The sequence below is a fragment of the Salmo salar genome, chromosome ssa10, assembly GCF_905237065.1.
Source record: "Salmo salar chromosome ssa10, Ssal_v3.1, whole genome shotgun sequence".
NCBI classification, from domain to species: domain Eukaryota; kingdom Metazoa; phylum Chordata; class Actinopteri; order Salmoniformes; family Salmonidae; genus Salmo; species Salmo salar.
Genome location: NC_059451.1, coordinates 15,621,012 through 15,643,947, shown reverse-complemented (window position 1 = coordinate 15,643,947; position 22,936 = coordinate 15,621,012). Strand labels below are relative to the sequence as shown.

Here is a 22,936-nt window from a genome sequence, read left to right as displayed (position 1 = left end):
GGATGCCCAGCAGGTGTCAGTGTATTCATAGTGATCCCTCCAGGAGTGTAATGAAGTTGCCCTTAGACAATGATCTAAGGTCAGTTTTGCGTTCACACAAATTGTTACGTTTAGTGAAAGGTACACTTACGCCTCCCGAGTAGTGCAGCGGTCTACCAGAGGCGTCACTACAGACCCGGGTTCGATCCCGGGCTGTGTTACAACCGGCCGTGATCGGGAGTCCCATAGGGCGGCACACAATTGGCCCAGCGTAGTCCGGGTTAGGAAACCAATAGGAGGAATACAGGTTATTCGACGTCAGTTAAAGGGAGGGTTTGGCCGGGGGGCTTTACAACTAGGCCGTTATTGACTTGCCTAGTTAATCAAATCAAATCCAGTGCCTAATTACAACTTTAAATGATTTCACACAGGCTATGTTTAAAAGTTGAAATGGTTTTAAAAGTTATTAAATCTTACACAGGCTAGTATCAAACTTTGCTTTGGCCGGGGTCTTGTAAGCACAGTAGGCACGGTGATTTGAGCTATCCGATTGGCCAGGACAGTATGCGCACTCGATTTAGCCACAGATCTCCCGGTCGGCAGGGTAGGCGGAGTTTGTCATTTCAGATTTCAGATAAGTGAAATGGTTAAAAAATGGAACACTTTCACGGTGCGTAGGGCTTCTGAATCAAGTGCACTTACTGGCAAGAGCTCAACACAAATACAAAAAAAGGAGTGCAGGCTTTTATCATTGGCTTTTGTACAGAAATGTTTGATGATCGACAAGGAATTAACATATGATTAACGTATGATAAAATATAGCAACAAGCCTGATGTGTTTATTGATTATTCTGTGAATGACAGCCCACCTACACGGAATTCAAAATGATTGATTGGCTGTTCTAAATGATTACTTTCATCAGTCACATGCACCTAGTGGGGCTATAATGAACATACTGTAATACAAGTTTGTAAACATAACTGCATGCTGTACATATGACAATGATTTTAACACTCCTTTTCCCAGGCATCCAGTGCTGTTCTTATAGCAGTAGGAATCTATGCCAAGGTTGCCAAAGAGAAAAGTCAGGCATCAATCTAAATAATAGGTAGTGAAATGTACATTTTCAATGGCAAAATAAACTCAATGATGGGCGACTATTAAATAGGTGTGTGTGTTTTGCCACAGATGTTGTGGACACTGACCACTGACCCAGCAATCTTGCTGATCATCGTTGCCTCAATGTTTAGATTCACCTTCTTTGGGCGTTTTGGATCATTGCACAATCGAAGCTGCCTACTGAAGACAGTGAGTCGCTCCTTGCTTAAGACCATTGTTTACAATATCACTGTGACCTAGCCATACATACAATATTGCTTTCTGTATATTGGAAAGCCATAGATAGACGATGGTAAATAGTAGTACCTGTAATTATCTCAACACTGTAGTTGTCTTTATGGTCATTGCAGAAAGTAAGTAATGCCATCATGTCTTGCAACTGTCCTAGCCTACTACAAGGTTGAAATATCATTTCTGTTGTCCGTTTTTAGGGATATTGATGGCAATCCTCCTGCAGATTGCAGCTGCAGTGCTTGGATTCCTATTCACTGACAAGGTAATGTTAGGACCCTGAAAGCCGGTATTTTGCTGAGAATTGCATCCCCAGCAAAGCCAAAGCAGAATTTAATTCTCTGCATGCCACCATTTAGAATAAAAGTTCCACCAAAATTAAATGAATTTGCTTGTAGGTATCAGAGATCACTGAGATGTTTTCTGATGTTCTTTCAGGTTTTGGAGAGGACTGAAAAGTTGATGAAAAAGGCAATCGGGATGATTTGGACTTGAAACAGGTTAATTACACTGGTTCAGTTGGTTGGAGCATGGTGCTGGCCATATAAATAGAATTACTACAATTGTGGATTTGATTTCGTTATGGGCCTCATATACAGAGTATTTGTGTATTGGTGTGTTCGGATAAAAGAGTCTGCTAAACGAAAATATTACTATATTATAACATGATCATTAATGGGGAGAGGGGCATCACATTAATCATTAATAATGTACTAATTACTAAAGAATTACAGTATGTAAATGACCTTTGGGAACAACCTTTGCTATGATAATGAAATTTGAAGAATTAGACCACAACATTACGCACTGCATACTGACAGAACAATGGACAGCGGACTGCTGAAATACTTCCTGTATTAGCTGAATCCAAGAGCAATTTAGCACAACCTACTATCATAGAACAGAATGACGGAACTGCAGTGAAGCAACTCAATCTAAACCTGGAAATGTTTAAATCAAGTTTATTCACTATAATTCATGAGTTGGCTTTGTATCAGAATCAGGGGTTTTAGAGCAAGACCGGAACAAAATCCTGCACACCCAACAGTCATGCTTACGAATGTTATATCCACGGTATTTCCACAGACAGTGTTCAACACCATGTGTGGCTATGAGGCCCAGAGTATGGAGCGGAGTTCGGCAGGGGCGAGCGTGTACACCACTGGCTGCCTGGATAAGGTTGTGTGGTAGGGGAGACAGAACCTCTTCTTAATGGGAGGATTACCGTGGTCTGCTTTGCTTAGGGGTAAGACATGGCTCAGTAGTTCACATTTGAATATGATTGAGAAAAACATGTTTAGTTTGCTTGGCTGGATATTCCAAACATAGTCGATCCCAGAGAAGTGCAGATCAGGCAAGTGCAAATCCCTTTCGAGTGCAATACAATTTAGCAGTCCAATTTAAATATATTTGTTTTTACTTGCTCTGGATGTCTTTATGCCCCAGTTAAGGCAACAGATGTCAATTTCAAGTCATTAGGAATCAACTGTATGCAGGACCATTCCCTGTGGCTCAGTTGGTAGAGCATGGTGTTTGCAACGCCAGCATGGTGTGTGCAACACCAGGGTTATGGGTTCGATTCCCACGGGGGCATGCATTCACTACTGTAAGTCACTCTGGATAAGAGTGTCTGCTAAATGACTAAAATGTAAAAAATGTAAGATGGCATATACAATTATATCATGTACATTTTTAGTGAATTGTCAGCTGCAGAGGGGCCATAAACACAATTAGATTAGCTCTCCAATAATATATTTAATCACATTTCAAGATATACAGTATAAGTTCAGTTGAGAACAAGCAGAAACACATAGGAAGCTACACAAGTCACAGAGAACAGGAAGGCAATGCTTTACATTGGAAAAGCACTTGAGCTAGTGTTTTTACGGAGTCGATGAACATGTTGATTAAAACATTGCATGAAATCATGTTAGCAAAGAGGCTGGAGAAAAATAATACAGACTCCAAAAAGATATGGGAACAAGTCTTGTGTTTCTTTAAGGACACTTAAAATAATCATGACCATGAAAAAGCATATAATTTAAATATGTATTTGAGTTTTGCATGTGTGTTTTTTGTGTAATATGTTGGTTATCTTATGTTAAAGATGATATTTTTTTGGGTAAATTGTCTATACAAACAAAGAAAGGCGACGCTTTCTAAATAAACAGAAAGACGGTGCTTTCAAAAGGACTTGAAAATATGAGTGATTGTAGGCATGTTTGTAGAATGCCCATACTTATTTCTCATCACGTAGCAAGTTTTTGTGCCTTTTTCTTGCAAGCCATGTATGATCACCTTGTCATCTTGCCAGGTGTTTCCATAAAGAAGTTCCAACAGAGGGGAAAACAAGATGGTGGAAGAGAGCCTTCCTTCACTAGAGAAAGACTAGACAGTAATGTTTGGTACCCTGCTTCCTGGGACTTCAATAACAAATGAGAGGGCCCCCTCTTGGTCCATTGGAGTTGTTTAGCAACAACTTTGAACAGAAGTAGTCTGTACGCACTGTGAATCTCTGTACTTTAATGTCAAAAGGTTTAATCATTCAAAAGACATTAACCTGTTGGGGCTAGGGGGCAGTATTTTCACGTCCGGATAAAAAACGCACCCGATTTAAACTGGTTACTACTCTTGCCCAGAAACGAGAATATGCATATAATTAGTAGATTTGGATAGAAAACACTCTACAGTTTCTGAAACTGTTTGAATGGTGTCTGTGAGTAACTCATATGGCAGGCCAAAACCTGAGAAGATTCCATACAGGAAGTGCCTTGTCTGACAATTTGTTGTCCTTCTGTTGCATCTCTATCAAAAATACAGCATCTGTGCTGTAACGTGACACTTTCTAAGGCTTCCATTGGCTCTCTAAAGCCGCCAGAAAGTGGAATGGGGTGTCTGCTGTCTCTGGGCAAAGTACAGCAGCAGAGTTTGTAAGTGGTCAGCCTGGGGACAGTGAGACTGAGATGCGCGTTCACGAGACTTCTCAATTTTTTTCTTTCAGCCTTTGAATGAATACAACGTTGCCCGGTTGGAATATTATCGCTATTTTATGAGAAAAATAGCATAAATATTTATTTTAAACAGCGTTTGACATGCTTCTAAGTACGGTAATGGAATATTTTGAATTTTTTTGTCACGAAATGCGCTCGCGCGTTACCCTTCGGATAGTGACCTGAACGCACGAACAAAACTGAGGTATTTGGATATAACTATGGATTATTTGGAACCAAAACAACATTTGTTGTTGAAGTAGAAGTCCTGGGAGTGCATTCTGACGAAGAACAGCAAAGGTAATCCAATTTTTCTAATAGTAATTCTGAGTTTAGTGAGCCCCAAACTTGGTGGGTGTCAAATTAGCTAGCCTGTGATGGCTGAGCTATGTACTCAGAATATTGCAAAATGTGCTTTCGCCGAAAAGCTATTTTAAAATCGGACATAGCGTTTGCATAAAGGAGTTCTCTATCTATAATTCTTAAAATAATTGTTATGTATTTTGTCAACGTTTATCATGAGTAATTTAGTAAATTCACCGGAAGTTTTCGGTGGGTATGCTAGTTCTGAACATCACATGCTAATGTAAAAAGCTGTTTTTTGATATAAATATGAACTTGATTGAACAAAACATGCATGTATTGTATAACATAATGTCCTAGGAGTGTCATCTGATGAAGATCATCAAAGGTTAGTGCTGCATTTAGCTGTGGTTTTGGTTTTTGTGACATATATGCTTGCTTTGAAAATGGCTGTGTGATTATTTTTGGCAGGGTACTCTCCTGACATAATCTAATATTTTGCTTTCGCTGTAAAGCCTTTTTGAAATCGGACAATGTGGTTAGATTAACGAGAGTCTTGTCTTTAAAATGGTGTAAAATAGTCATATGTTTGAGAAATTGAAGTTATAGCATTTTTGAGGTATTTGTATTTCGCGCCACGCGATTCCACTGGCTGTTGACTAGGGTGGGACGCAAACGTCCCACCTAGCCCATAGAAGTTAACTATTAAATATATGATTTCCAACATCAGGAAATGTCAGATTATTTTATTTTAGCATTCTACAATATATGAACTTTTCTACACAGAGTGTACAAAACATTAGGAACACCTTCCTAATATTGAGAGACACCCCCTTTTGACCTCAGAACATCCTCAATTTGTCGGGGCATGGACTCTACAAGGTGTCGAAAGCATTCCACAGGGATGCTGGCCCATGTTGACTCCAATGCTTCCCACAGTTGTGTCAAGTTGGCTGGATGTCCTTTGGGCGGTGGACCATTCTCGATACACACAGGAAACGGTTGAGCATGAAAAAACCAGCAACGTTGCAGTTCTTGACACCCTCACACAAGTGAGCTTGGCACCTACTACCATACCCCGTTCAAAGGCAAGACAATCTTTTGTCTTGCCCATTCACCCTCAATGGCACACATACACAATCCATGTCTCAATTGTCTCAAGGCTTAAAAATCCTTATATAACCTCTCTCCTCCCCTTCATCTACACTGATTTAAGTGTGTGAAGGAACATTTTATGGTTTGTGCTTTTCTAAGAACCAATTTGACTGATTGATCGCGCCTGGGAGGTATCCTCACAATCAGTATAAGCAATTTGGCAGTATGCCCAGAACATTGCTTTGAGAATCGAAAGGGGTATCTCAGTTTCAAGGTCTTAGCTTGGTGAGAAGAAGCCTTGTGAGGTATTGGTCGGTCACATGCATGAACTAAACGTTAATGATGAATTAATTATGAATAAGCTAAATCATGCAAATATAACTAATAGAGAACTAACGGGACTGCCCCGGCAGATCTCCCGACCAACGTGTACTATGGTGCATTAAGTTGGTTGGAACCTCTCCAGCTTGCTGATAATAAAGAATGAGTAATTTAATGTTTGACTGAGTCCCTGGTGGTAATTTCCATGACAAGTGGATTTAACAAGTGTCAAGCCCTGACCATAGAGAGCCCTTGGTTCTCTATGGTGTAGTAGGTCAGGGCGTGACTAGGGGGTGTTCTAGTTCAATATTTCTATGTTCAGCTGGTAATCGTTGACTCTAATTGGGGATCATATTTAGGTAGCCATTTTTCCAACCTGTGTTTGTGGGATATTGTTTATGTTGGTGCTTGTTTCACCACGTAGTGTTGCTTGTTTATTGTTTTGGTTGAAGTAGTTTCACTTTAAATAAATATGTGGAACTCAACAAACGCTGCGCCTTGGTCCGTCTCTTACAACAACCGTGACATCAATAAGGAATCACAGCTTAAACCTGGATTAACCTGGTCAGTCTATGTCATGGAAGGAGCAGGTGTTCCTAATGTTTTGTACACTCGGTGTATATGTGTGCTTTGTACAGCAACTAGCCCTTAAATGTTCTGTATATTGATGCTTTTACACATAATCACTGCATTTTGTAACAGTTTGTATATTTGTCATCTCTATGTGCCAATGTGATGAACATGTGCTAATACAAATTCCTACATTTCACAGAATGTTTTATAATAAGTAATGTGCATAGCTGATTTAAAGCAAGTGAATTGAGCTGACAGACATAGCCCCTATTTTCATATAATTCAGTGTGGGAAACTGAACTCAACTTACTGTATACAGTAGCAGCACACCTTATAACCTTATATGACGCTAGATCTCTACAATTGACACTATGTCTGTTATGTTATGTCAGTTTCCTTACAACAGTTGGCATGAGTGAGAGGGTTTGCTCTTGAGCATCAGGGCCATGAAGTTAAACTGAGCAGGATTGTACTCAGGGATCTCTGTGATGACGCTGTGAGGGCTGTCTGCACTCTTCTGCCGGGATGTGACCCTGTACTGTGCGTTGACGTTCCGGAGTGGGTTGTATTCCGGACAGACGTCATCCGGACAGCGGAAGCCTTCCTTGATGACGTAGCCCAGCTGGGAGATTGCCACGAAGCCATTCCTGTAGGTCAACATTTTGGTGACAGGAGCGTAGACGTACTGGACGAATAACAGACTCCCTGGGACAAAAAAAGGATACATAATATTTAGTGTTCATTTGTGTATACCAATATGGGTTTGATATATGGTTAGAAATAGTAGCGAGCAAAATGTATTCCTAATAGTAGTAAACAAACAATGTAAAATTCTCAAAAAAACTCAAATAGAGAAATGTTGTGAGCACATACCACTAGCAACATCCCAGACTTTAATAGTTCTATCCTGTGATCCAGTGAAGACGTGCTTGTCACTCTCAGAGAACGCTGCACAGAGAACCCCTTCAAACAAGAACCCCTGTATTTCAAAAGGTACAAACACATTTATGTCAATGAGTCAACCTGAGGTGTGTCTGAAAAATAGATTCCCCCTGACTAGACCGTTGACCTTTAACCTCTGACCTTGTACTCCATGGTGTGATCCAGCACCAGGGGGGTCAGCCCCCCACAGCCTCTGCACGGCGTCCTCTGAGCCCACTAGGGCGTGCGTCCCCCAGTTGCTGGTCGTCACGCAGTTGACCCTGCTGCGGTGGCTATCCAGGGTGGCAGTTGAGGCGGACTTGAAGTCGTACATGGTGACCTTATATTAAATAAGGAGACAGGACACAATGTTAGCTTCAGCAACATCTTTACTAAGTTAAAACCAAATATCTTGTAGGCCTACAGAGCATTATGGGTAACGTAGGCCAATCATGCTACAGACCTCCCCGCAAGCTGTCCCGTACAGCAGCCTACAGTCTGGGAGCAGGGCCATGGAGGAGACGGGCGAGTGGAGCAGGGAGAGGGCAAACCTCGCGGAGGGCCCCTCCACGCTGGGGAAACTGTCCCTGGTCGTGATCTCGAACAGACACACTGAGTCCTCGTAGGCCACGGCCATGTGCTTCTCCTGGCCGCCGATGGCCATGCAGCGCACCGTGGGCAGGTTCTCAGGAGGTGGGATGCACAGGGTCTCTTTGGGGAAGGCTAGGGGGTAGATGAGGACCGTGCCAGTCGTGAGGCCACAGAAGAGGAGTTTCTTGTGCTGGGCCAGCTCTAGGCAGCACACCTCAGCAGAGACGGCCATGGTGTCAGTGGAAGAGCCTGAGACAAACAGGAGAGAGATTCTCTTTAACAGACCCCCATTGTCAAATGCAAGCAATTATTCTCCATGTTGCATGTGGATATTGAAAACATACCATGAGACATGTCTGTTAGCCCCTCTAGGTTCACATTATACACTCACATTTGTAACATTATTTCTTATTCTTTCTCTATGATAAATATATCCCTATGAACTTTTGCTTGACAATTTTCACATAGTTCATATTTTTCACCCAAACATAAGGTGCACATATGCATTTTTACCTGTGTGACAATTCCATGTAATCACTTCTTTCTGGCCTACGTTTCTAACATAGTACACCGTGTCGCCATCTTTAGTGAGGGCAACCTGAGGGCATCCGGCTGGAATGCAGCCTTTGGGTCTCTGCTGAGGGTCGTTGGGTGAGGGCAGATGCCACAGCTTCAGGTAGTATGCTGAGGAGGAGGCTGAGACGACAGTGCCCTCATACAGACCCAGAGTGGTGACAGGGGCATCCATGCCAAGGAAATAGTCAAGGAGGTTTCCCGTGGTTATAGACCACACCTGTAAAAAGCAGAGCGGATCAATGTTAGCCCGGTCCCAGATCTGTTTGTGCTGTCTTGCCAAATAGTAGGTGCCAGGCGCACCGGTTTGGGTCAAGAACTGCAACGCTGCTGTGTTTTTCACGCTCAACAGTTTCCCGTGTTTATCAAGAATGATCCACCGCCCAAAGGACATCCAGCTAACTTGACACAACTATGGGAAGCATTGGCAGTGCAACTCAATATACTCAGTGTATATTTGGGGCACAATTTAGAAACTTAGGATTTCACAAGGCCACATTATCTAGGGATGTTTCACTATACCAATGACCATAGCAGTTGGCAAAAACGCACAAACAGATCTGGGATCAAGCTAAGACATTTGGTTCAAAGTTCATCATTGTGAACAAGTGACTTCTTTGAATAAGCCCAGTTTGTGACTTGCCATCTATATCATCAATATTGCCATCTATATCACTGCCATCTATTATCAATAATAATCAATAACTACATTACAGTCTAGAAACAAGTTTTATACAAGTGCATCATTTTCATGGGTACCAATAAACCAATACTGACCCGTATTGTGTGGTCCTCAGAGCCCGAGACGACCACTCTGCTGTCGCTCGACACACAGGCACACAACACCGTGTCCTCATGGTGCAGATCCAGGAAGCTCTGGACACAGTCTGACTCTCTATGGAAAAGGACCAGTGTCCTCTCACAGCCTGTAATGATATGAATATTACTGTATATAATAGTCATTTGCCAGACACTTTTACAGTTAGCACATTCAGTATATGTGGCCTAGCCTGGTCCCAGATCTGTTTGTGCTGTCTTGCTAATTCCCATAGTCAAGAAGTCAGCAAGACAGCATGAACTGATCTAGGACCAGGCTATACAGTGCATTCGTAAAGTATTCAAACCCCTGGACCTTTTCCACATTTTGTTACGTTACAGCCTTATTTTAGAATGGATGAAATATGTTTTTTTCCTCATCAATCTACACACAATACCCCATAATGACAAAGCAAAAACAGGTTTTTAGACATTTTTGCTAATTTATAAAAAAGCAGAAATACCTTATTTACATAAGTATTCAGACCCTTTGCTATGAGACTCGATTTGATCTCAGGTGCATCCTGTTTCTATTGTTCATCCTTGAGATGTTTCTACAACTTGATTGGAGTCCACCTGTGGTAAATTCAATTGATTGGACATGATTTGGAAAGGCACACACCTGTCTATATAAGGTCCCACAGCTGACAGTGCATGTCAGAGCAAAAACCAAGCCATGAGGTCGAAGGAATTGTCCGTAGAGCTCCGAGACAGGGTTGTGTCAAGGTGCAGATCTGGGGAAGGGTACCCAAACATTTCTGCAGAATTGAAGGTCCCCAAGAACACAGTGGCCTCCACCATTCTTAAATGGAAAAAGTTTGGAACCACCAAGATTCTTCCTAGAGCTGACCACCTGGCCAAGCTGAGCAATCGGGGGGAGAAGGGCCTTGGTCAGTGAGATGACCAAGAACCCGATGGTCACTCTGAAAGGGCTCCTGAGTTCCTCTGTGGAAATGTGAGAACCTTTCAGAAGAACAACCATCTCTGCAACACTCCACCAATCAGGCCTTTATGGTAGAGTGGCCAGATGGAAGCCACTCCTCAGTAAAAGGCACGTTTGCCAAAAGGCACCTAAAGGACACTGACCACGAGAAACAAGATTCTCTTGTCTGATGAAACCAAGATTGAAACCTTCCAACAAGACAACGACCCTAAGCACACAGCCACACATTTTCAAACATTTCAAAAAAACTATTTTTGTTTTGTCATTATGGGGTATTGTGTGTAGATCAATGAGGGGGGAAAAACTATTTAAATCCATTTTAGAATAAGGCTTTATTGTATCAAAATGTGGAAAAAGTAAAGTAGTCTGAATACTTACCGAATGCACTGTATGTGGCCCATATGGGAATGAAACTCTACTCCAACCTGCTGAACCATAGAGACACAAAGGTAGGCTACATAGGAGGAACCCCATGAATGGCATTGACACTAAGGTCCTCCTGTACTGTAGTAATGCTACCTGCCAAAAGTATCCCTTCGTCATCTGAGGCAGAGAGGAAGGTTGCACAGACTGGAAGCTCTGTGACTGTCTGTCTCAGAGTCCACTGTGACTGTCTGCCCTGTACAGTGCTGGAAACCTACAAATGACAGATGGTCGAACAGAATGCGATGAGAAACCAATTATGCCATTACAATCAGAAATATAGTTTATCTAGCTATAGGAAATTGAATCATCCTCCTCCAGGACATGTTTCGACAATCTGTACCTGATAGAGGAAGCCCTCCTTTGATGCTATAAGTAGTCGGCCATGTTTTTGCAGTGTAAGGGTTGCCGTCAAGGGTCAAACTATGTGAAGAGTTTTCCAAATGTATCTGCGCTGTCTTCTCCTCGGCGGATGGGTGGGAAAATGTGACAAGTCCTCCGTCTGAGAGGGAGACGACCATTCCGTTCAATAACCCAAGAATAATGGAGACACCGGTATCTTTGACTTGGAAGAGTAGTTCTGTTGTGTTAAGATGCCATACTTTCACCTGCAGGTAAAGCAGAAGCGTTACTTTGGTTAAATGGCAGATGATAATATTTTTGGGGAGTACATACTGTAAATATAAAAAAAGGTTGGAAACAGAATGATTGAAAAGATGCATTTGAAGGAAAATTCCTCAAAGAAAATGTATTTGATAGAAACACAATTAACCCCTTCACATGTATGTCATACTTGGCCTCCAGAGTGGGTGAAGATAAGCGCCCTCTCCTCAGACACATGGATGTGTGTGGTGGAAGGTAAGGAGTTAATGGACACCGCCTCCTGGGTACAGTACAGCTGCCTGCCACTCAGCAGGCTCCACCTCCTCAGAGTGCCGTCAGCAGCCAATGAGAGACAGTGAGCGCCGCTGGCAATCACTCTCACTGATAGCACCTTAGCTGAAGAGCATAAATAAGTAGACACACAGAGAAAGAATTTGCAAGAATAAGCAGAATGTGAATACGCTTGACAGTGATTAATTACAAACTCAAATACCTTTCCTTAGAAATACACACACGTGCACACACACACACACACACACTCGCCCTCACCTGTGTGTCCCACTAAGGTTTGGATGACCTCTAGATCATTGAGGTCCCAGGCAATCACCATCCCGTCCTCTGAGCCTGCCAGCAGGAGCCCTCTCTCTGGGCAAACATCCAGAGCTGTGACCCCTTCAGACAGACAGACAAGAAGTTGCCCTTAAGCATAGACGTAAGATCAGCTTACCCATCCCATATCCTAACTTTAACCATTGGAGATGTGAAATACAGACTGACCTTAGATCAGCATCTGGTGGCTTCGTCATCCTACTCCTGGGCTCAATTGCAATGAACAGGCATATTCTACACTATGTGTACAAACCTTTCTGGAAACCAGCAAGCGTTGTCTTTAGCGCTCCCCCTGGAGGCTGGAGGAAGGTGCACTTGGGGACCAGGATGGGGTCAGGACAGCACGAGAGCCAGTCGTGACATTGGCAGCAGAGTTGTCCTATCAGTGAAGGGTACATCTCAGCGAAGGAGTGGAGCCTGGCCAAGACCTCTGTGTAGAAGAGGGAGGGGTCTTTGGAGAGGAAACATAGCATTAGAACGGAGTGAGATGTTTGGTGAGACAGTGTGAAGAGAAGGCTCTCCTGATACAGTATCACCCAACCACTCACCCATCCAAGTATAATGTCAATGTTTCTGGTTCCAAGCCAGAGGGACTAGAATCATCAATAACCTACCCTACAGTTAGCACTCGTTCTCTTTTGATCTAGGAATTTTTTGTTGTTGTTGCATTGCTCGTAAATCTGTGAAATAGTGATCCAGCTACTTTATCTGAAACCGGGCAGATTTAAACCCAACAGAACATGCATTAACTGAACATGTAGCACTCGTCTACGATACCACCCCCCCTGACCCATCTGACCCATCTGTCCATCTAGAAAGTCCAGGGTGGGCTTGAGGAGAATGAAAGTGTCTCGGATCAGTTGAGTCTCGGGGCAGTCCATGAGCTCGGTGCAGAGGGTCAGGTCCTCAATGACACTGGCCACGCCACAGGTCAGAGTCTTACAGTACAGCCACTCACTACTGCCTGTGGGGCAAAGAGTCGCAGCTTAAAGGTAGACTTCGTAATATGACATCATCATACACAGTAAGACAACTTGCTGACATCAACAATAAGAGAATTCAAATCAGCCAAGTCTGTCTGCCAGTATTGGCTCTTCCCACCATTGACTTTTGCACTCCCTTGGGGCATGTGGCCTTACCAATGACCTCCTGGCGCAGCTCCTCCCAGAGGCCTGCGTGGAGGAGGTGGTAGGGCAGCTCCTGCAGCTTCTTGACATTTGCCACTCCTTCAGCGAACCACAGGGGCTGAGGGGGCACCTTGGCAACATGCCAGGGGAGAGAGTAGACAGGTGTACGTTAATGATTCAACACGACACAACTAACCCGCGGAAACATTTTCACTATGGAAACACGTCCGGTTAGCTTCACGGTGGTATCAAAAGCGCCGTCCATTTCATTAAGTGGAAAACATGTCCTCTTGTGCGTCTCATCAATTTTTCTTCCTTAGCTTCAGTTCTTATTTACTGTGATATTTTTTTTTGTATTGATCTACCGGTCATCTGCCGTTTGTTCGGTGAAGTCCGTTTTAGTTGTCCAGCTTGCTGGACGTCTGACTGCAGACATTTTCGCGCGATTCTACCTGTAAAATCAGTTTGCACTTGGTTTGCAAATCATGGCCGGCACTCTGTTAAGGTGCTATGGCCTTGTTCGCATGGCGCGACAGAGGGTGGTGCGGACAGCCCAGTACATCACTGGGGCCGAGCTCCCTGCCATCCTGGACCTCTATATCAGGCGGTGTAAAAGGAAGGTCAGAAAAATTGTTAATGATTCCAGCCACTCAAGCCATAGACTGTTCTCTCTGCTTCCGCATGGCAAGCGGTACCAGTGCATCAAGTCTGACACCAACAGGCTCCTGAACAGCTTCTATCCCCCAAGCAATAAGGCTGCTAAATAGCTAACAAAATGGCTACAAGGACTATCTGAGTTGACCCTTGTATTTTACACTGTAATGACAAGAGGAGTACACCAATTATTATTGAAAACACATCTAAGGGTTCTTTGAGGTGCTATTCTATGTCATCGTAGGAACTGAACTGAAATCCCATCATTCTGTTACCTTGCGGTCAGCGTCCAATGTGGTCGTCAGTGGAGGTAGGAGGACAGCTTTGAATCGGCCTTGGCTCCAGCTACCCAAGAAGTACTCAGCAAGGACCCTGTGTCTGTCAGCCTGCTGCTCTGACCTCTGGTACCTCTCTCGCACAGTTTCGGTCAACAGCCTATTACCATATTAAATTACACAGACAAAGTACAGGATTGGAAGTTCTGCCATAAGTAGATCAATACAAGAAGTATTGGCCGGTTTCCCGGACATGGATTAGGCCTACGACTGGACTGGAAGCATGCTCAATGGAAAATCTACATTATTAAAATAGATTTTTAGCCAAAAACATTGGCTTAATCTGGGTTTGGAACACCAGCCCCTAAACCTGTTTGGCTGAGATATATAGAGAGGATCTTTACTTGTGGTGGAAGCCGAGCACCGTGACGCCATTGGCCTGTCCCTCCACAAGGAGTTCTCCCAAGTCGTGCCTGAGGCGCACCCACAGTAGAGGGGGGAGGCGGATGAGGGAGTGGTTGGGGGGAAGCCAGTACTGGTAGACTTCAGCCAGGACATTGTTATCAAGGGACAAGATATCACGCAGCTCTGCCTCTGATAGACTACCCCTGGAGAACAGAATGAGTAATAATCATTTGGAAAAGAAATCATTATGAATAGAAGGATGGATTTTAATTTCAAACCCGAATGTATGAGCCTTTGATAAGGGGGAGAAATACGGCAGCTTTTGATCTGGGAATTTGTGATATGGATTGTCTGTAGGTTAACGTATGACTCTGGCTTGATATTCCAGTAGTCTATTGATTGAAATATCAATGTTGTATTGTCGGTTAATGCACCAGGTGTGTGTGGGTGTGTGTATGTGCGTCACAGGTGGCTGGTGGCATCTTAATTGTGGAGGACGGGCTCATAATAATGGCTGGAATGGAAATAAATGGAATCAAACACATCAAACATATGTGTTTGATACCATTCCATTCACTCCATTCCAGCTATTATGAGCCGTCCTCCCCTCACACGCCTTCTGTGGACTGTGCATCTGTGTGTGTACACGAACACCTCACCTAGCAGAAATGATATATCCCAAAGCTGCGCCGACCAGTTGCTTCCCATGCCTTTCCTCAAGGGCCTGGAGTAGCTGTGACATCACTTCCTGTGCACTGCTGCTCAGAGCCAGGTCAGTCACGGGGGTATAGGACGCCCATCGCCTGGCCATGTCCAGCAGTAGCTTCAGATGCAGAGGATTTCCACTCAGCTGAAAGCTACACAGTACCACTTCACACTGTTCTGGAGTCAGGCTTCGTTGCGCTTCCCTCATGTAGGCATTCATGATCTCTCTACCCTGGTCACATGATAGGGGTTCTACTTCAAAGAAATTTCCAGGAACCTCGACTGTTCTCCGAAGGTTAGCCAAAACTGGAGAGCCTGTATCTGTGGTGGACACCACCAAATGGACATTGGGGGGGATGTCTTTGGGTAGCCAGTGGAGTTTCTGGCCCTGGGTGGCCGAGGACAATTGGTCCAGGGAGTCTAGTATGAGAAGAAGTGTGTCTCCTCGCTCCGACACCTCAGCTAGAAGGCCATGGAAAAACCTCACCAGGTCCTCACGCGTGTGTGCTGTTATCGGGGTGGGAGGTGGCAAACTGAACACAGAGCAGATCTGGAAACAGACACTCTGGAGGACACGGCCCAGGTCGGAGCTCTCTGCCGACGTTCCCAGCAACCTGAGCACTACCACAGCCCTGGGGTCCAGGAGGCCACGCATCTCCTGTGCCAGCTTGCAGAGCAGCGTTGTCTTGCCCACACCCGGTGGCCCATGCACCACCAGGGGCGCGTGGCGGGTGTTGGTATGCTCCCACATGGCTAGGCAGATCTTCCCAAGGAGCCCCTCCCTGCCACGAAACACGCCCAAACACTTCCCGGCACTCAAAGCCATGTGGTGACTAAGCTCCTGGAGCAGCCAGCCTCTGTCCTCTTCCCCCTTCCTCTGACTTGCATCTCCTCCTCTTGCCCCATTGGTCCTCTCTGTACCAGCCTCCACTGGTGAACCAGCACCAACCCTCCTGGCAATGCGAGCCTTCGTCTGGGACACGAGCTGCTCGCAGAGGCTCTCCAGGTACTGGGCATGCTCCTTGCAGCTGGGCTCGATGGCTCCCTTGCACAACTCCACACTGTGCAGGTTGAGGATGCCCGGCGAGGCAGCGAAGAGACGCGACTTGAGACCCGAGAGGAGGTCCTGAGCCTCGGTATCCAGCAGGCCATCAGCCGTCACATCCATGTACTGGGCCAGCCGCTTCGGGCCATCCTTCTTACGCAAGTGAGGTAGCTCCCGCACAAAGAGGATGGCGGAGGGTTCACTCTCGTCCCCATCTGGCATTCGCAGACCCTCTTCTATCTCATGCTCCGCCACTATGGAGGAGGGAGAACACCAGAAAATGAGTTGATTGGTTCTACAAAATTTGGATTTTCTACAATAAGTTACAGCTAATGAGCGAATAAGCTACCAAGTCATTGCGAATAAATAGTAGTTTAAGTGGAAATGTAACTAGAAAGCCACCAAGACTCAATCTAGCAACACTTGTCTACACATCACAAGGCAGAACATAACAGGTTTTTAGCTCGCTCCTATTCTAACATGACTGGTCCAAGACATTGGCAAGCTCTGACCAGATTTGAAGAACTGGTGTTTTTGTTCAACAGTTATATCCCCGTCTTCTTCAGCCTGCACTGCCGCAGTGCGTAGGAGCTGCAATAATCGAGCCTCTGTGTAGCGCCAGGAAATGACACTGTCATCCTGCAGCGGCCTTCTCTCAGGCTGAAGGTCATTGTAGTGGGGCAACAGAGTTGTGATTGGCTGAAGAACGTAGACGGGCGGAACGGCGTTGTTGTCTTTCCTGAACCATTGGTGGAGAAGCCCCACCTGGTCCTGTGGTAGCTTGGAAAGCAGCACCTCAAATTGTTTTCCTGGGAGGACACGGGGGATAGGGCGGTGGCCATACCGGTTCCCCAGCAGAGCCTTGAGAACAAGGAGACATGTCGAATCAAATGAAATCAAAACACATAACACCCTGCTGGGATTATATATTTCAAGAACCATTGAATTCAAGGAAAAGAAGAGCCAATTAACATTTGTGCAGGGTTCTCCAACTCCTGTCCTGGCGAGCTAGTAGGTGTGCAGGTTTTTGATCCAGCACAGCAGACAGCACTTACATCCCACTGGGCACACTGGTTGAATCAGCATTGTTTGCGCATCATTTCAATGGAATTACATTGAACCAACGTGGAACAAATGGGATACTGGTTTCAAATGATCAGTCTTCAGTCTGGGCCACAGTTATTTCATGTCATGGGTTAGAAGAAAAGCCTGTAGCTCTCCAGGATCGGAGTTGTACCCCTGTGCTAGAGGAACAGTATTGAACAACACTTACAATGAAACTTGGTCCTACGGATACTTTCTTGCAAGCCTCGATTTCCCGAAGACACAGTTCTGTGGTCATGTGGTCCACAGCAATTGCATCCTGGAGACCCCATCTCATATCCACAACCTTTAGGGATATAGAACTAAATACAAAAGTTCCTCCAACAACACTAATATCACACTTCTCCGAATAGTGATCTCTGAATTCATATGAAATTAGAATTAATTGACATGTGTCTGATGGCGGTCCGTAATGTACTGCTTCTCACCTCAAACACTAAGCCCAGACTGTGACAAAAAGCTTGAAGTTCAGGATAGGTTTTGTCCAATAATGCATTCCTTTCACTGCTCATATCTGCCAACGGTCACATCAGGTCAGAAAACACACTAGGTTTGCAGTGTTACCCAAAACTAAACACAAGGCTATTCACTGAAAGATTACAAATTAGCAGGGGCACAACTTTCACTGGGGACAGGGCCCCACATTCTGAAATTGCATTTTTGTCTCCCCCAGTTTACTTGGAATGTGATACAAAACGAGGCAACGGTGTGCTTCAGGACCATGCGGACGCCTCTGAACGGTCGGTTAGGTTGTTATGTCCTCCCAACTTCTAAAACCAAAGTTGCACCCCTACAAACTAGGGATATGATTCTTTCAAAACAGATACAATGGCTGGGCCGTTGTAGTGATGATGTAGCATCTGCTAAATAAGGAATAATCACATCTCTGATAAATTCAGTTGTGGCCAAATATATTGGCACCCTTGCACTTTTCTTAAATAATTCCCTATTTCTTTTAAAATAAGTTGCCATTGAAAAAAACTGTCTCCATATCTTATTGGATTTTCAACATTGCAGAACGAATTGTATTTTTGTAAACTTAAGTTTTAATTGAGAAAATAAAGACAAATGCATGGACAAAGTTATTGGCACTCCAGAGCTTGAATTTGGTTGCACAGCCTTTGGCCTAAATAACTGCCAACCAAATGCTTTTTGGAGCTACCAATGAGCTTGCTGTACCTTTCTACTGCATATCTGCCCACTTTCAGCAGCAAAGTGCTTTAATTCTTTAATGTTTGAGGGATACCCTCCAACTGCTGTTTTCAGCCTTCACCATAAGTTATGGATGTGATACGTCTTCGAAATATGGGTGTGGCTATGATCCGTAAATTGAAAGCAGACCACTACCTGAAATCTACTTTGGATAATTTAAATAATCCATCCAAATGTTGGCAAGTAGTGAATGGTTTGGAGTGCTAAAAAGATACACAGCTATCCAAACAATTGTTGGTAGACACACAGATTGTAACTGGGAGAACCTCCACTCCGACAGCCTTAAAATCAGCATTTTCTAGATGCAGGCAGTTTATTTGAAAAGGTCAAAAGGTATAAATGAGCCCCCAATGGATTTACCTGACACCCCTGTGCACTCCTTCACCAGGTTCTCCTTTTCATCCTTCTCTGTTTCAGAAGTGCGTAAAGCCCTGAAATAAATTGATAGAAAAAAAAATCCCCTGGACCTGATGATCTAGACCCCTGCTTCCTACACCTAGCTGCAGGCATCATTGCTCCCCCTTAACATGTATTTTTAACCTCACGCTTGACGTTAAGGAAATCCCCAAGTTATGGAAATCTGCTTTTGTACTGCATCTCCTGGAAGGTGGAGATCCTTCGCTACTTGACAACTATCGACCCATATCAACATTGTCTGTACTGTCTAAGGTACTGGAGTCCTTAGTAGGCAGCTGAAGGCCTACTTCCAAGAAAACATCTTAAATGGAATGCAATCAGGCTTTAGGTCTGGCCACAGCACTGATTCAGCAACATTGAAGGTTTTAAATGACATCCACTGTGCTCTTGACAAGAAGTTACATTGTTTGTCTGTCTTTACTGATTTGTCGAAGGCATTTGACACTGTGGACCATGCTGTGTTAGTGCAAAGGTTAAAATGTTGTGGAATTACTGGTCATGGTCTAGATTGGTTTATAAATTACCTATCAAATTGTACACAATGTGTAATGGCGGATGGTTGTAAATCTGAGTCCATAGAGTTGTGCTCAGGCGTTCCGCAAGGTTCTATTTTGGGCCTACTGTTGTTCATTTTGCATATCAACAACATTGGGGATCATATTGAAACAGCGGATGTTCATTTTTATGCAGATGATACTGATCTTTATTCAAGTGGTAGTAGTTTATCTTCAGCTTTTGAAAATGCCCAAAGAGCATTTAACATCATACAACAGAATCTGTATGACTTAAAGCTGGTTCTGGTTTCAGGTAAAACAAAATGCCAGGCATGTTACTAATCATGTCATTGCTACATTGGCTGGGCATACTATAGAGCAAGTCAAAGTGTACAAATATTTGGGTGTGTGGGTTGATGACAAGCTGAGCTTCACTGTTCATGTGGAGAACTTGATAAGGAAGCTCAAGCTGAGAATAGGTTTTTATTACCGGCATAAGGGTTGTTTTTCCTCTGGAGGCCAGGAAGGAGCTGGTACTATGTACATTACTGGCGGTTTTAGATTTTAGTGATGTTTTATATATATATATATATATATATAGGCCTCAACCACTACCCTGAGAGCACCTGATTCAGTATATCATGCGGCCCTTAGGTTCATTACAAATCAAAAACGTCTAACACATCATTGTGATCTCTACAGCGCTGTTGGCTCGTCGTTGACCTTGCGTAGGCTTCAACACTGGTATACACTGATTTATAAGGCCATATTGGGTGAAATACAATTTTATCTCTGTTCTTTTTTTAAATAAATATAAATTACAGTCCCATTCTCATTTTCTTTTAACAGTACCAAGAATTAGAACAGGTCGTGGTAGAAATAGTTTTAGTTACTCAGGTCCTGGAATTCTCTTCTGAACATTAAACAAATGGAAGATCTAGTCTCGTTGGTGGAGTTTAAACACTTCATCGATGTGAATATCATAGAAGAGTGTAATTAACTTTAGGACAACTGTTTTTTAGTCAAGACATTTGTGTTTTTTTAACGTAATATGTAATTGTTGTACTGTAAGTGTGTATAGTTATGTTTCATGTTGTGTTAGGGTATGTAAGTTGTTTTGTCTGAAGCTTTGTTCCCCCTGCTGCTATTGGACCAGGTCTCTCTTGAAAAAGAGATGTTCTCAATGAGGAAAAACCTGTATACATTTAGGTTAAAACAATAATTACAAAAATACTCATTCTGATCTGGACTCATCGATGGCCACTCCAGAGCAGTCCTGTGTTTCATAATGAACCATCCCCAGGGTGCACACATTAATAAAGACGCAGGAATGGTTCAAATAAGAGATGATGGACTGTTCTGGACTGGCCAGATCTGAATCACAGAAGAATTTGAGCAGTTTGCTGCTGAAAAGTGGGCAAAATCGCCAGTGGAAAGGTGCAGCAAGCTCATTGACAAGAAGAGTTTGTCTGAAGTTATCTTGGCCAAAGGCTGTGCAACCAAATACTAGCTCCAGGGATCCAATCATTTTGTCATTTCATGTCTTTATTTTCTATTTTACGTTTACAACAAAATAAAATTAGTTATGCAATGTTGAAAATCCAATAAGGTGTGGGGACCAAAGGTTTTCTTCAATTTCAACTTATTTTAGAATAGAACATTATTTACGTGCAAGCGTGCCAATATATTTGGCCGCAACTGTATTTGCCTTGTGTTATAACGCGAGGCTGAGCCCGTGTTACAATGAAAATACTGAACCCATGCCGTTATGAAAATACACCCACCTGTAAATGTGGAGCTGACAAAGACTCGGACCACGTTGGACCTGAGCTTCAGTCCTTCAGTTGACTGGCCTCTGAGCACCTCCATGAGTGCTCCTCTTGGCGATGCCATGGTCCTCCTCACCTAGCACTGTCCCAGGCTAAAACCTCCCTCTCATCTCACAATGACCCACAATAATTTCTCAGCTTCCAAAAGTAATCAGAGAAGCATGCGAGCAGACTTATCTATTCTGACTGTAAGCATGTACTGGTGTTAGAGTTTTTCGATAATTATTTAAGCATCCAATCCAATTGCCCCTTGTTCCTTGTGCTTCATGTTGCAAAGTGAAATTAGATGGAGATACACACCTGAATGTTTTTTTCCCCCTCTCCCGTTGAATCCTATTTGTCATATCCTTGGAGATCAAGCTCTCCAAGACAACCTTAGGCCCTGTTCAAATACTTTCAAATTGCACCCTTCGTTCCTCTTTTCCTTGAGGTAATCACTGGTGTAACACTAGTGGGTAGGTGAAAGCCAAGGTTTTTCTAAATAGCTCTCCCCCACCCAGTCTGATCAGTGATTGCATTGAGGGGAGGAAGGTAGGATGCCCTTTCAAAGTATTGGAGCAGGGCCTTTGTTTACGAATGGTGCCTTCCTGGGACTGGAGGTCCCTTAGGGTAAGGAAAGGAGAAGAGGGAGTTGGCTGTTGCCTTGCAGCTGAGGCTCACCTTTAATGACATGGGGGAAAAGGGGCGAGACTAATAGAGTGTTTTAATATATACAGTCATTGGTTTCAACTTATCAGACTGTAGCATTCACCAAGCATTTTTAGGAGCTGATGGGCTTGATGCCACTAAACAAATCAATTATCAGATATCTCCGAAACTGAGCTTTTATTTTATGGTGGGACACTTAAGAATATTCTGCAACAAGGGTAGCTTTGGATTATATTTAAGCATAACATTTATTTAATGCTTTATGAAGCTTTTCTGAAATATTCCATTATTTATACTTAATAGAAATAAGATATTTCAGAAAAGCTTTATAGAGAAGTATAACCTGGTTATAGTTGCTTGCCTCTCAAATAAGTTAGAGATCTGAGATATTGTATTAATGTACTTAATTTTCAGAATGACTAGGCATTCCAGCTCATTACCCTGACCATACATCATGATGTTTGTTCCCCAGTACTGTACTACCCTTAAGCTGTTTTGACACTGGCTCCATTTTACCAAACGGAATCCTCAGAACACGACAGGAATCTCCCTGGAGTTCATTTGATCATCAGGGTATTTAACTACAGAGCTTATAAAGTGAGTCAAGCCTGAGTTTGCCTCTGGCTATGACTGGCAACATCTACGACAATATTCCTGGTAGTGTAAGTTAAAAAACACCTAACAAAACCTTTGTAATGAGGTTATACTTCATTTGGAATGTACTACTGCTATACAACCATGAGGACTGCCGTTGTAACAGCTTTATGGCAGCGAGTGTACTTCAAGGCTACAGACTCATTCTCAGGGGAGTTAATATTATGTAATACTAATGAGACACAGTATTATGCCTTGTTTCACCAGAAAGGATACTGAATCTATATGAGATATTGGCTCCATGCCTCTATATCAGGGCCTCAAACATGCGGCCTA

At 43.6% G+C, this 22,936-nt stretch overlaps 1 protein-coding gene across 1 annotated transcript; it reads right to left on the bottom strand.

Annotated features, from left to right (window-relative positions):
- Window positions 1-5,083: 5,083 nt before the first annotated feature.
- Window positions 5,084-22,782, bottom strand: nwd1 (NACHT and WD repeat domain containing 1). The gene is given in 21 exon segments (XM_045688605.1): window positions 5,084-7,317; window positions 7,486-7,591; window positions 7,682-7,873; window positions 7,997-8,373; window positions 8,638-8,917; window positions 9,475-9,623; window positions 10,976-11,078; window positions 11,080-11,093; window positions 11,223-11,487; window positions 11,673-11,878; window positions 12,032-12,154; window positions 12,345-12,664; window positions 12,800-13,055; window positions 13,231-13,348; window positions 14,148-14,307; window positions 14,552-14,755; window positions 15,212-16,556; window positions 16,815-17,163; window positions 17,576-17,692; window positions 17,835-17,920; window positions 21,314-22,782. Coding segments are annotated over 21 exon segments (5,187 nt in total). The 5' UTR covers window positions 21,423-22,782; the 3' UTR covers window positions 5,084-7,009.
- Window positions 22,783-22,936: the final 154 nt, after the last annotated feature.